Below are 12,659 nucleotides of genomic sequence, written 5' to 3'. Positions count from 1 at the left end.
ATGTTTTGCCTCTTTCTTATACAGTATCATTTGACAATTTGGCCAATGTTTGACCAGTTTGTATTGTATTGTTTGTTGACTACTTTTGATGCTGTAATGGTCATTTCTTTAGGTATTAAAAGGTCTTAAAAGTCCTTAAATTGTCACTTCACTGTCATCTGGGGGTCCCGACCCACAGGTTGAGAACCAAGCCACTGAGCCGGTTTAGGACATGTCATAAAAGACATGTTTAGGACATGTCATAAAAGACATGTTTGGGACATGTCATAAAAGACATGTTTGGGACATGTCATAAAAGTCATGTTTGGGACATGTCATAAAAGACATGTTTGGGACATGTCATAAAAGACATGTTTGGGACATGTCATAAAAGACATGTTTGGGACATGTCATAAAAGACATGTTTAGGACATATCATAAAAGACATGTTTGGGACATGTCATAAAAGACATGTTTAGGACATATCATAAAAGCAAATGGTTTAAAGCCTCAGTCTGTAATTTCTTCACCTGGTTTGCAGTATGTAGAACTTATAACTACTAAGTTAAATGTTTTTATTATTTAATTATTATTTAAACCAGTGGTTCTTAAATATTTTCATGAAAACGTTGTTTTTGTGCATTTGTGTTTCAAAACATATTCAAAATATTCAAAATTGTATTGCAACAGTTTTTGAAAATGGCAGATCTACAAGCTCACAACGCGTCGCGATGCGAGCTTGTAGATCGACTATTGTCAGACTATTGTCTGTCTGCTCTCTTCTCAACCCCCCAAAATAATCATATTTGAGCTGGGGACCCCTAAAATAATCATATTTGAGCTGGGGACCCCCAGAATAATCATATTTGAGCTGGGGACCCCTAACATAATCATATTTGAGCACCCCTAAAATAATCATATTTGAGCTGGGGACCCCCAAAATAATCATATTTGAACTGGGGACCCTTGGAATTGTAGGAGTTGAGGCATTACATTAATCTCTCAAGAACAGATCCATCGCTGGTCAAATTAATAAGTGAAAATCAGCAGAGGGCGCTGTTTTCCCTTTTTATTTGACGATGGGTTCCCAGATTGCATTTGGTTTGACTCTATTCCATAGATACACATTGTGAAAATAGCAGATCTACAAGCTCTCAACTCCTCGCAACACAAGGCGTTGTGAGCTTGTAGATCGGCTATTTTCACAATTTCTTCCTCTGATATTATTTGACAATTTTTAGGTATTACAAAGGTATTAAAAGTCCTTCAATTGTCACTTCACTGTCACCTGGGGACCCCCTAAAATCATGTACCCACAGGTTGAGAACCACTGCTCTATACTCCACTGTTTTTTCTGCTTTATTTGGAAACGAAATAAAAGACATAACAAGGCTGTAAAGATGACAGAACCAGAAATGTTCATTTCAGTTACACGGACATTGGTGACCTATAGAATGTCGTGACACCATATAGGACACAGTTGCACAAAGGAATGGCTGTTATCTTCATTCATGGTTGTAGTTTATTTTGTTAAAAACAAATGTTAGTCATTGACTGTAGACAGACGTGGCATTAGCAGAACAGCTACCGCCTGAGGAAGTCACAGAATTGGATAGGTCACAGATTGTGGTGGTACACACTACAGAAATTGTGGTTAGGGATAGTGATATCTGGCGCCCTCTACTGGTCGAGTTCATTCCTGAGATTGTATTTCCTCCACTAATAAAATAAACAAATAAACAGATTTTTATTTTAAATGAACTCGAAAAAATACCTAGCCTAAATATCCTTCAAGCTAAATTAAAGCAAACAATAGATAGACAGCAATACATTACAATAAATGTAAATATATAAATAGTATTGTTTCATTAATTCTTTCATTTCATCTTTTCAACATTTTATGCTGAGATTTATAACCCTAATAAACACACACGCACACACACACATGCGCGCGAGCGTGCGCAAAGTTGTCCTTGTAACCTTGGTGATGTCATGGAGGACATTGATTAGATTGTGTTAAAAATAAATACATTTACCTTTTATTACAAACTATCATCTCTGCCTGAAACCTTCATTACATAAATATAATATCTCAGCAGCACATTAACTGTTATTTAACATGTACATTAACATAAATATAATATCTCAGCAGCACGTTAACTGTTATTTAACATGTACATTAACATAAATATAATATCTCAGCAGCACATTAACTGTTATTTAACATTACATTAACATAAATATAATATCTCAGCAGCACGTTAACTGGAAACGTGGAAGTGTCATAAATATGTTTCCGGTTCAAATCTGCTGCTGAGCCAATCAAACAAATCAATGCTGCTGAGCCAATCAAAGGAAGCTATGGAAGGAAGGAAACAGGAAACCAGGACTACAGTTATGTACAGAACTACAGAACCCATCAGGCTTTGCAGCAGCAGCGTGGTTCCTCCTCCTGCCACCAGGTGGAGCCAGAGATCAGCAGTCACCACATCATTATTACTTTGAGGGGGCGGGGTTTCTGCAGATCCTTAAAAATCTAAAATTCATTCATCAATAAAAATAAATAAATACATAAATAAATAAAGGCTTAAAAAGTCTTAGAATGTCTTACATCTAAGTTTCCAAAGTCTTAAAAATGCCACAGGCAGGAATGTAACATTTAGGATCATTTTGTTTCACACTTGCTTTGTGAAAAGAATTGATTTACAATGAGAGGAACCATATCACTCCCATGATGTTTCTGAGGAACCGTTCAGTGCAGCACACACCCTAACCCAGCTGGCGCTAGTTAGCATGTAGCTAGCACCACATGGCTGGAGAACCCCAGGGTTGTGTCATGGTGCAAACTGGTTCAAGGTGGAGGCTCCTCCCAGTGGGCGCTCCTCACTGGCAGGTGAGTCAGTAGTGTACATGAGTAAGTCTTCCCAGTGGGAGCTCCTCACTGGCAGGTGAGCTAATAGGATGCAACATAGTGTGTGGAGGATTTATTGTCTGAACCACTGAACCACTGAACCACTGAACCACTGAACTGTGAGAGAAAAAAGAGGTACAAATAATTGGAGACAGACAGACAGTGAGTCAGAGTCAGACAGACAGTCAGACAAACAGACAGTCAGACAGACAGTCAGACAGACAGACAGACAGTGAGTCAGACAGACAGACAGACAGTGAGTCAGAGTCAGACAGACAGTCAGACAAACAGACAGTCAGACAGACAGTCAGACAGACAGACAGACAGTGAGTCAGACAGACAGACAGACAGTGAGTCAGAGTCAGACAGACAGTCAGACAAACAGACAGTCAGACAGACAGACAGACAGACAGACAGACAGTGAGTCAGACAGACAGACAGACAGTGAGTCAGAGTCAGACAGACAGTCAGACAAACAAACAGACAGACAGACAGACAGACAGACAGTCAGACAGACAGCGAGTCAGAGTCAGACAGACAGTCAGACAGACAGACAGTGAGTCAGAAAGACAGTCAGACAGTGAGTCAGACAGTCAGACAGACAGACAGACAGTCAGTCAGACAGACAGACAGACAGTGAGTCAGAAAGACAGTCAGTCAGACAGACAGTGAGTCAGACAGTCAGACATACAGACAGACAGACAGGCAGTGAGTCAGACAGACAGTACGACAGACAGCGAGTCAGACAGACAGACAGACAGTCAGACAGACAGACAGACAGACAGTGAGTCAGACAGACAGACAGACAGACAGACAGACAGACAGACAGTGAGTCAGACAGACAGACAGACAGACAGACAGTCAGTCATATCTTGCTGTTCTCAAGGTGAGAGTCTATATGTCTGATCAGGGCGTCGTCAGGGTATCCAGAGGGAAAGCTCAGCTGACAGAGAGGACAGCTCCTCACCGGGTCTGTCTCCATCCATAACTATAGAAAGACAGGCAGACAGGCAGACAGACAGATATTCATATCAGAAAGCTCTTATCTCCGTATTTTAATTTCTAATCCATAGAAAATAAGGTCTGGGGACCCCTAGGGGGTCTTCAGAGTTACTACAGAGGGGCCACCAAATCTTTGTGCGATAGGATTGATTTTTTTTACATTAAACCACTTATTATTTTTCGACTTCCGGTAAGATGGCGGAGTGAGGTGCAGCTTAAGTAGTTAGCTCTCTACAGTTGGACATAATAACTCGACATAACTCGACAAAAACAGAACCAAAGTGGAAAAGGAATGAAAAGTAAAGTTTAGGAGACACAGATGATGCCGAAGAAACACTCGAAGCAGAAAAATAAAGTAACAAAATCAACAAAGAAGACGATGGACGTAGGAAAAGACTCGAATGGGAAAATGGACGGGGACACGGCCGAGATACTACGTGAGGGAATCGCCAATATAAGGAAAGAAATAATTGGTAACTTACGGGCCGTAAAAACACACGAAGACAAACAGCAGGACAATAAAGTAACAGAATCAACGACGACGACGGGCGGAGAAGAAGACTCGAATGGGAAAATGGACGGGGGCCTGGCCGAGGTATTACATGAGGGAATCGCCAACATAGAGAAGGAACTAAGGGGTAAAATAATGGACGAAAACCTCACGGAAATACTGCGAACGGGACTCGCTAATATCTCTAAAGAACTAAAATCTGACAAGCAGGAAAGACAACAGGAGCTCTCGTCGTTTAAAGAAGAAGTGAAAAAGGAAATGAAGGAGGAAATCATAAGTTTTCGCAGGGAGATATACCACCAGATTCAACCACACGATGAAGAGATGGCAACGTTGATGGCTGGTGCACACGAGACACAAATGCACATATCAGAAATGGAAGAGGGGAAAACGGGGGCAGACGAGGTGGTGGTGACGGGGTTGGTGAACCGTGTGGAACAATTACAAACGGAGCTACTGGACATGCAGCTGCAGGCTAAGCGTTGCAGCATCCGGGTATTCGGTCTATTGGAAGGTATAGAAGGGGATTCAGTAGTGAAATATATGGATCAATTGTTTCAAACGAAGCTTGTTCTACCTAAAGGGACCCAACTCCACATACAGAGAGGATACCGCGCCCGCACTCAGAAAACGAACAACCCATCGGCCACCCCCCGATCCATTGTGATTAACTTTCTTCGATTTGAGACGAAAGAGATGGTGCTTAAAAAGGTCTGGGAAACAAAGATCCAAGTTGGTAACAAACAACTGGGTTTCGACCACGACTACCCACACGAAGTTGTCCGTATACGGAAAGAATATCTCCCTGACAAAAAAATCTTGATATAAAAAGGAATACGTTTCCAGACCCCCTTCACGAAGATGAGGATACATTGGCTTGACGGAGTGAGGATCTACAGAAATGCGGCAGAGGTCACCCAAGCCATGAGAGAGAGAGGCTACATGGTGGGACAACCAAGCGTGGAACGAGACGCTGAATCGCCGAGGGAAGACGGGAGATACGTCGTGTCGACTGTGGACCTAACGGCGGAGGAGGATGGACGCACAGGATCGAACCATGGAGCCGACGAGCGAAGACGAACGGAGGGGGAAAGAGGAGCGATGAAGAGAGCCAAAGAAAAGTTGAGAGTGTACTTAAAAAAAGAACTGAATACAACATGCTAAGAGATAAGAGGTAACATTGAGTTGGTATGAGGGTGGAGGGGGGAAAGGGGAAATGACAAACTAAGGACAATTTGCAGAGAAAAGAAGAAGAAATTGATGTCATGATAATAGACATATTTAAGAATGGAAAAGAAAAAGAACAAGAAACAACAAAATAAATAAAGAACCCTCCTACTGTTTTGATTCAAAGGACATATTTTGGGGATACCACCAACTCAATGTGGAGATTAGAGTGGAAAGTTGGGCTGTGTGTACAAACGAAAATGTTTGAGTTTTTTTTATTTTTCATGTTTGGGGGGGAAATGTACCAACAGAGAGGTTTTTATGTTAAGAGGAGGATGGCTAGGTGCTGGGGAAACCCAAGGATGGGATTAGAACTAGTTGCCTAGGGTGGGGCCCCCATTTAAGATGGGGTTTGCCCCCACACCCTGTTAGGAGGGTTTAGGGGTCACGGAGTTTATTACCCCGTGTTTGGAAGTCACATTTTTTGTCTTGTTTTTTATATGTGGAGACAGTACAAAATAACTGAACATTTCTTTGGGGTCACAGTATAATTCAGATAAAGAGGGGGATTTTGTGATTCAAATTAATGATAAAGAGGGGATGTAAAATATAATGAGAGGAAGACTAGATAAAGAACCAGACGAAATACCTAGGCTCCCCCAGAGAGTGAGGAAAATAATATAAACAAAAATAATAATAATAAATAAGTCAAGCCCTTGTGATACTACAGTCATGACTGAATTGAAATTATGTTTCCCTGTTGATCTTTTTTACGTATGCGTAGTCTGTCTCCCACTGTTTTTATTTTATTTTCTATATGTTGTATGTGTGTGTGTGAAAAATCTAATAAAAATCTAAGTGAAAAAAAAAAACCCACTTATTATTTTTCAAAAAATCTACGAGCTCACAACGCCTCATATATTCATAGTTATATGAATATATGTTACAACGCCTCGCACATTTTTGGCCAAGGGGTTTGGTGTAGAAGGAAAAAAAGAGCAGACCAAGTACATAGTGAAACATGACGTTTACTAAGTATTGAGGGTTTACATGGTTAACCATTTGAGACCGGGAATGCATCTGTGTGTCATTTTAGGATGTCTTTGGCTATTCAAAGATAGCAGATCTACAAGCTCATAGCACGGCACTCAGCTAAGGGGTCCCTGCTTCATCTGTCTCTCAGCTAAGGGGTCCCTGCTTCATCTGTCTCTCAGCTAAGGGGTCCCTGTTTCATCTCTCTCTCAGCTAGGGGGTCCCTGTTTCATCTCTCTCTCAGCTAAGGGGTCCCTGTTTCATCTCTCTCTCAGCTAGGGGGTCCCTGTTTCATCTCTCTCTCAGCTAGGGGGTCCCTGTTTCATCTCTCTCTCAGCTAAGGGGTCCCTGCTTCATCTGTCTCTCAGCTAAGGGGTCCCTGTTTCATCTCTCTCTCAGCTAAGGGGTCCCTGTTTCATCTCTCTCTCAGCTAAGGGGTCCCTGTTTCATCTCTCTCTCAGCTAAGGGGTCCCTGTTTCATCTCTCTCTCAGCTAAGGGGTCCCTGCTTCATCTCTCTCTCAGCTAAGGGGTCCCTGTTTCATCTCTCTCTCAGCTAAGGGGTCCCTGCTTTATCTCTCTCTCAGCTAAGGGGTCCCTGTTTCATCTCTCTCTCAGCTAAGGGGTCCCTGCTTTATCTCTCTCTCAGCTAAGGGGTCCCTGTTTCATCTCTCTCTCAGCTAAGGGGTCCCCGTTTCATCTCTCTCTCAGCTAAGGGGTCCCTGTTTCATGTCTCTCTCAGCTAGGGGGTCCCTGCTTCATCTCTCTCTCAGCTAGGGGGTCCCTGGCCTTATAAACGTTGCTTTAACATATGTTTTAGGTACTGAATGGGCGTGGCTCACGTTGATGGAAGGCCAGGACTGAGCATGCTCAGTGCTGAGGCGGGGGGGCAGGGGACAGACGAGAGGCGTCGGCCCGTCGGGGGCGGAGAAGGAGGGGTGGGCGATGGGGGGCGGGGCCCTCGGCGACGGCGAGCCAATCACCACTGAGCCCAGCGTACGGGGCGGGCTGGACATCAGAGATGGACACACCCACTCCTGAGAGAGAGAGAGAGAGAGAGAGAGAGACAGACAGACAGACAGACAGACAGAAGGAGGTAGAGAAATTTTAACTGTAAGAATTATAGTTACTATAAGAATGTTATTTAGATTCTGCTCTTTAAAATGGAAGAATAAAAACAAATGAAAGTGGTCATCATCATCATCATCATCACTACCTCTTCATCATCAGATTGGGGCGGGGTCACCAGTGGGGCGGGCTCTGGATGGTTGTCATGGCGACAGAAATGATGCACCTGGAAGAGCGCACGTGATTGGTCACTTGTATGTTGTCATGTTAAGAATGTTATTTAGATTGTTGCATATTGTTTCCCTGATATCCTATAGTTCATAATGTAATTATTTTTTTTTATAATGATTTATTTATTGACAATGTACAACGTACACATCATTATCACATTTCTTCTTCTTCTTTTTTTTTTTGTAAACAAGACATAATAAAAAATACAAAAAAAAAAGAGGAAAAGACACAATACACAAAAACAAAACAGAAGTAAGACAAAAATACAAAAACAGTCCTCCCATGCCCTCCCCCCACCCCTTTCCCAGAATGGTACACTACTCAACACTCAACATTCTCTTATTTTCCTTTTTTTTTTCTTTTCACAACACCTTTCAGACATTATCAAATATCATAAAGCAAACAAAAAATAATAATAAAAACCAGAGGAGATAGAAAAATCAGCTGTTAGGAGATAGTGATGGAAGAACTTCAAAGAAATTACCCCAGATTTTCTGATATATTGCAGGTTTTCTTCTTACATTATACAATATCTTTTCTGGTGTGCAATAGGATGAGAGTTCATTTAACCAGTGTCTCTGTGAGGGTGAATTTTCGGATTTCCAATTAACTAGGATGACTTTCTTCGCGGCTGTACTGGCGAGCGACACGAAATATTTTTTATTAAAATTTATATTGAGCGGATTGACATCCCCCAGTAACCATATTCTTGGGTCATGTGGAATGTCAGATTCCACGATCTCCGAGACACTGGACAAGATGAACTTCCAATAATCATCTAAGTGTGGGCAGCTCCACAACATATGAACCAAATTACCTTCTGATACTTTACATCTTTGGCACAGAGGGGAAATATTCCCATCCATCTTGTGCAATCTGAGTGGGGTAAAGTAAGTTCTATGAAAAATGTTAAATTGCATCTGTCTATGTTTTGTTGAAATCAACACTCTCTGGGACCTCTCTAAAATGTTTTGCCAATCCACATCATCATAAGTGCATCCCAAGTCTGTCTCCCATTTATGTTTAAAAGTCATTGCATTATAAATTGGCAGATTTTTGTTTAGAATACTATAAATGGAGGATGTTAGACCTTTGGTGGAGGTAACAAGTGTACTAGCCATGTGATCCTCCAAAGGGGATTTATTAGGGATATTTGGAAAGTCTGTAGATTTTTCTCGAATCCAATGTCTAATTTGGAGATATTTAAATAGGTCATGTCTGGGCAGGTTAAATTTGGACGACAATTGTTGAAAGTTTGACAATATATCGTTTTTGTATAGATCCCCCACAGTTCTGATTCCATTATTGACCCATCTCTTCAATGTACCATCAGCTATGGGGTATGGAATATTAGGGTTATCCCATAAAGGTGTCAATCTCATCAGAGATGTATCTTTTCCTAATAATTTATGGGACTCCTGCCATGCTTCAAAAGCGCTCAATATTATAGGATTCTTTGTAATTTTGGAGAGGGTTTTCTTTGAGCCCAGAAAGGGAACGATCTTCAAAGGGGTTAGACCAAGCTCTACCTGTTCTATATGCAGCCACCTGACCTCACCAACCTCAGGGTGTAACCATGTCCATAAAGGGCGGAACTGCGAAGCCAAATAGTAATATCTAAAATTAGGGAGATTTAGGCCTCCCTTATTATAGGGGGCTTGGAGTGTGCTTAATTTGACACGTGGAGTTTTGTTCTGCCACAAAAAGGAGGAAATGGGTTTGTTGAGATCACTAAAAAATCCTTTGGAAACAGACAATGGGATGCACTGAAACAGATAGATAAATTTTGGCAACACATTCATCTTAATCGTATTCACTCGACCAATTAGGGACAAAGGCAAATCAGTCCATCTTTGAACATCGATCTTAACTCTCTCCAATAGTCTTAAATAATTGTCTTTAAAAACCTTATCACGCTCTTTTCTAATATTTATACCCAGATACTTGAAACCACTAGGACACGTTTTAAGTGGATCAATAAGTTCTCTGACATTTGTATCCTGTGCATTTAAAGGAAGAACCTCACTCTTAGTTAGATTTATTTTATAACCCGAAGCTGCGCTATACTCCTGTAAACACTGGAACAGTGGAGGGACTGAATCGGCCAAATCAGTCAAGTAAATCAATACATCATCAGCATACATGGACAGTTTATGTTCAGTTGTACCAAATTTAACACCAGAAATAGCTTCATTGGCTCTAATTGCAAGGGCAAACGGTTCAATGGCGATCGTAAACAACATGGGAGAGACGCAGCAACCCTGTCTAACTCCTCTAGAGAGCAAGAAGGGGTCCGACAGATGCCCATTGGTAAGAATTTGAGCCCTTGGCGCATTGAAAAAGGTCTTAATATATTTTATCATTTTTTCTCCAAAGTTCATTCCCTCAAGAGTCTGAAACAGGAAGCTAGGTTCAATTCTATCAAAACATTTTTCCGCATCCATTGATATTATTAATGTGGGCTCCTTTGTCCTTTGAGCAGCATCTATTATATGGAACAAGCGGCGAACATTATCTGACCCTTGCCTCCCCTTGACAAATCCTGTTTGGTCAGGATGGATTATTTTTGGCAAGACCAGTTCCAATCTGGTTGCGACCATTTTAGAGATTATCTTGTAGTCTGCATTTAAAAGACTTAGGGGTCTGTAGGAGCCACATTTTTGTCTATCTTTGTCAGGTTTGGGTAATAATGTTATAGTTGCCAATTCCAGAGTTGGTGGGAGGGCTTGACTGTCCAGTGCTTCCTTAATCATATTTGTCAATGGGGGTAATAATTTATCTGAAAATGATTTAAAATATTCAATTGGAAAACCGTCTGGTCCAGGGGCTTTATTATTTTGCAGAGAGTTAATGGCCAGGAGAATCTCCTCCTCAGTTACATCAGCATCTAGCCATTCTTTATCCTCAGGATTGATCTGAGGAAGAGGTACGCCCTCCAGGAAACGCTCTGCAGCAGCATTAATGGTGCCATGATCAGATTTATATAATGTTTCGTAAAAGAGTTTAAATTCAGCATTAATCTCTGTTGAACCAGTCAGAACACTGCCCTCTTCGTTAACAATGGAGTGAATAATCCTGTCTGCATCCTCCTTTTTAATTTGCCATGCTAGAAGCTTACTTGTCTTATTTCCATATTCATAATAATGATAGTTGGTCCTAGCCAAAGCAGCCTCCGCCTTATTAGTGCACAAATTATTGTATTGAATCCGTTTTGAGGTCAAAGTATTAAAAACGTCCACTCTATTAGTTTGAGAATGTTGCTGTTCCAGCATTTTAATTTCTACGTCCAATTTTAATAAGGCTTCTCTCTTTTCCCTTGATTTATGAGCACTGTAAGACAGAATACAACCCCTCATATAAGCCTTCAACGATTCCCATACATTGGCATGAGAAGCCGAGTTCAAATTAGCCTCAAGAAAGTGATCAATTTGAGTGTTCATAGAGGAGATAAAATCCGGATCTTTTAACATGAATGATTTAAATCTCCATCGAAACGAGGAGGGCCGTACAGACTCCATTTTCCAAATCAGCTTTACTGGGTTATGATCAGATAATGCAGCTGGTAAATAAGCACAGCTCGTTACCCTTGTAATTATATTTTGTGGAGCTAAAAACATGTCAATTCTGCTATAGGATTTATGTGTATTAGAATAAAAGCTGAAGTCCTTACCATTGGGGTTAAGTGTACGCCAAATGTCACACAGTCCTAAGTCCTTCATACCATGGTTCAACACCGAGGCTGCTCTGGATGGTGTGAGTGTCTTTGGTTGAGAACGGTCGGCTGTCGGGGATAAAACCAGGTTGAAGTCACCTCCGACAAGGCACTGGCCCTCGACTGCTGCTAGTTTCAAGAGAAGGTCACTAAAAAATTATGGATCATCATGATTGGGACCATATATGTTTACTAATGTTACCCTGTTTGAGTTCAAAACACAATCTAAGAGCAAGAATCTGCCATTCCTATCCTTTTTTACTGAGTTCAATTTGAACATTATGTTTTTGTTTACAAGTATGGCAACTCCACGTGCACTAGTAGTATAGGAGGAAAAAAAGACGTGGCCGATCCAGTCCCTTCTTAGCTTCATATGCTCCAGATCAGTAAGGTGAGTTTCCTGAATGAAGGCAACACCTGTGGATAATTTCTTTAAATAAGTAATTATTTTCTTCCTCTTGATTGGAGAGTTAATTCCCTTTACATTCCAGGAGACAAAATTTAGTTCACTAGTCATTTAAATTAGTATGGAGCATATTATGATAATAAATTCCCAGCCAGGAGCACAGCGCAACAGGATTCCAATAATGTAAAGTGAGCTATGAGTCAGGTATTGTGTCATGAATAAGGTGCCGTAGCTATTAAAATACAATAGAGAGCCCAAGTAGTGACCATTCAAATCCCCAGGAGCCCATGAAATATCCCCAAGAAAACAGAAAAACAGAAAAACAAACATTAGAAGGGCTACTCTTACCTAGTGTAAGGTTGCCCTCACAGTTACTATTCATCTCTCTAAATACCAACCTCAATACAGAACAAAAATAAAAAGATTTGAAATAAAGTCGTGAAATAAAGTAGTGAATTGAAGCCTCCATCCTGCAGCTCTGAGAGAAGAAAAGAAATCCCATTGTTTTTTTTTTTTTTGAAAAAGTCATATCCACACCTCGCCTGACGATGGCGCCAATTAACCACAAAAAAAAAAAAAAAACAGGTCAATTCTGACACTGCAGTCTAGCAACATCCCCGTGTAGCCTGCAGACATTCTTAG

The 12,659-nt window shown here is 41.1% G+C and overlaps 1 protein-coding gene across 1 annotated transcript in view; it reads right to left on the bottom strand.

Moving 5' to 3' along the window:
• Positions 1-3,755: 3,755 nt before the first annotated feature.
• LOC308098662 (TANK-binding kinase 1-binding protein 1-like) overlaps positions 3,756-12,659 on the bottom strand; it is a gene marked incomplete at both ends in the record, with an annotated part of 45,869 nt that continues 36,965 nt past the window's right edge. Inside the window, 3 exons of the mRNA XM_080447069.1 lie at positions 3,756-3,878; positions 7,443-7,637; positions 7,817-7,894. Of these exons, the coding sequence (XP_080303195.1) occupies positions 3,756-3,878; positions 7,443-7,637; positions 7,817-7,894 (396 nt within the window). The remainder of the gene's footprint in view (positions 3,879-7,442; positions 7,638-7,816; positions 7,895-12,659) is intronic.

Source organism: Gymnoscopelus braueri (genome assembly GCF_963280865.1).
Source record: "Gymnoscopelus braueri genome assembly, chromosome: 13".
In the NCBI taxonomy this organism is placed as follows: domain Eukaryota; kingdom Metazoa; phylum Chordata; class Actinopteri; order Myctophiformes; family Myctophidae; genus Gymnoscopelus; species Gymnoscopelus braueri.
This window is presented reverse-complemented; position numbering and strand designations above follow the sequence as displayed.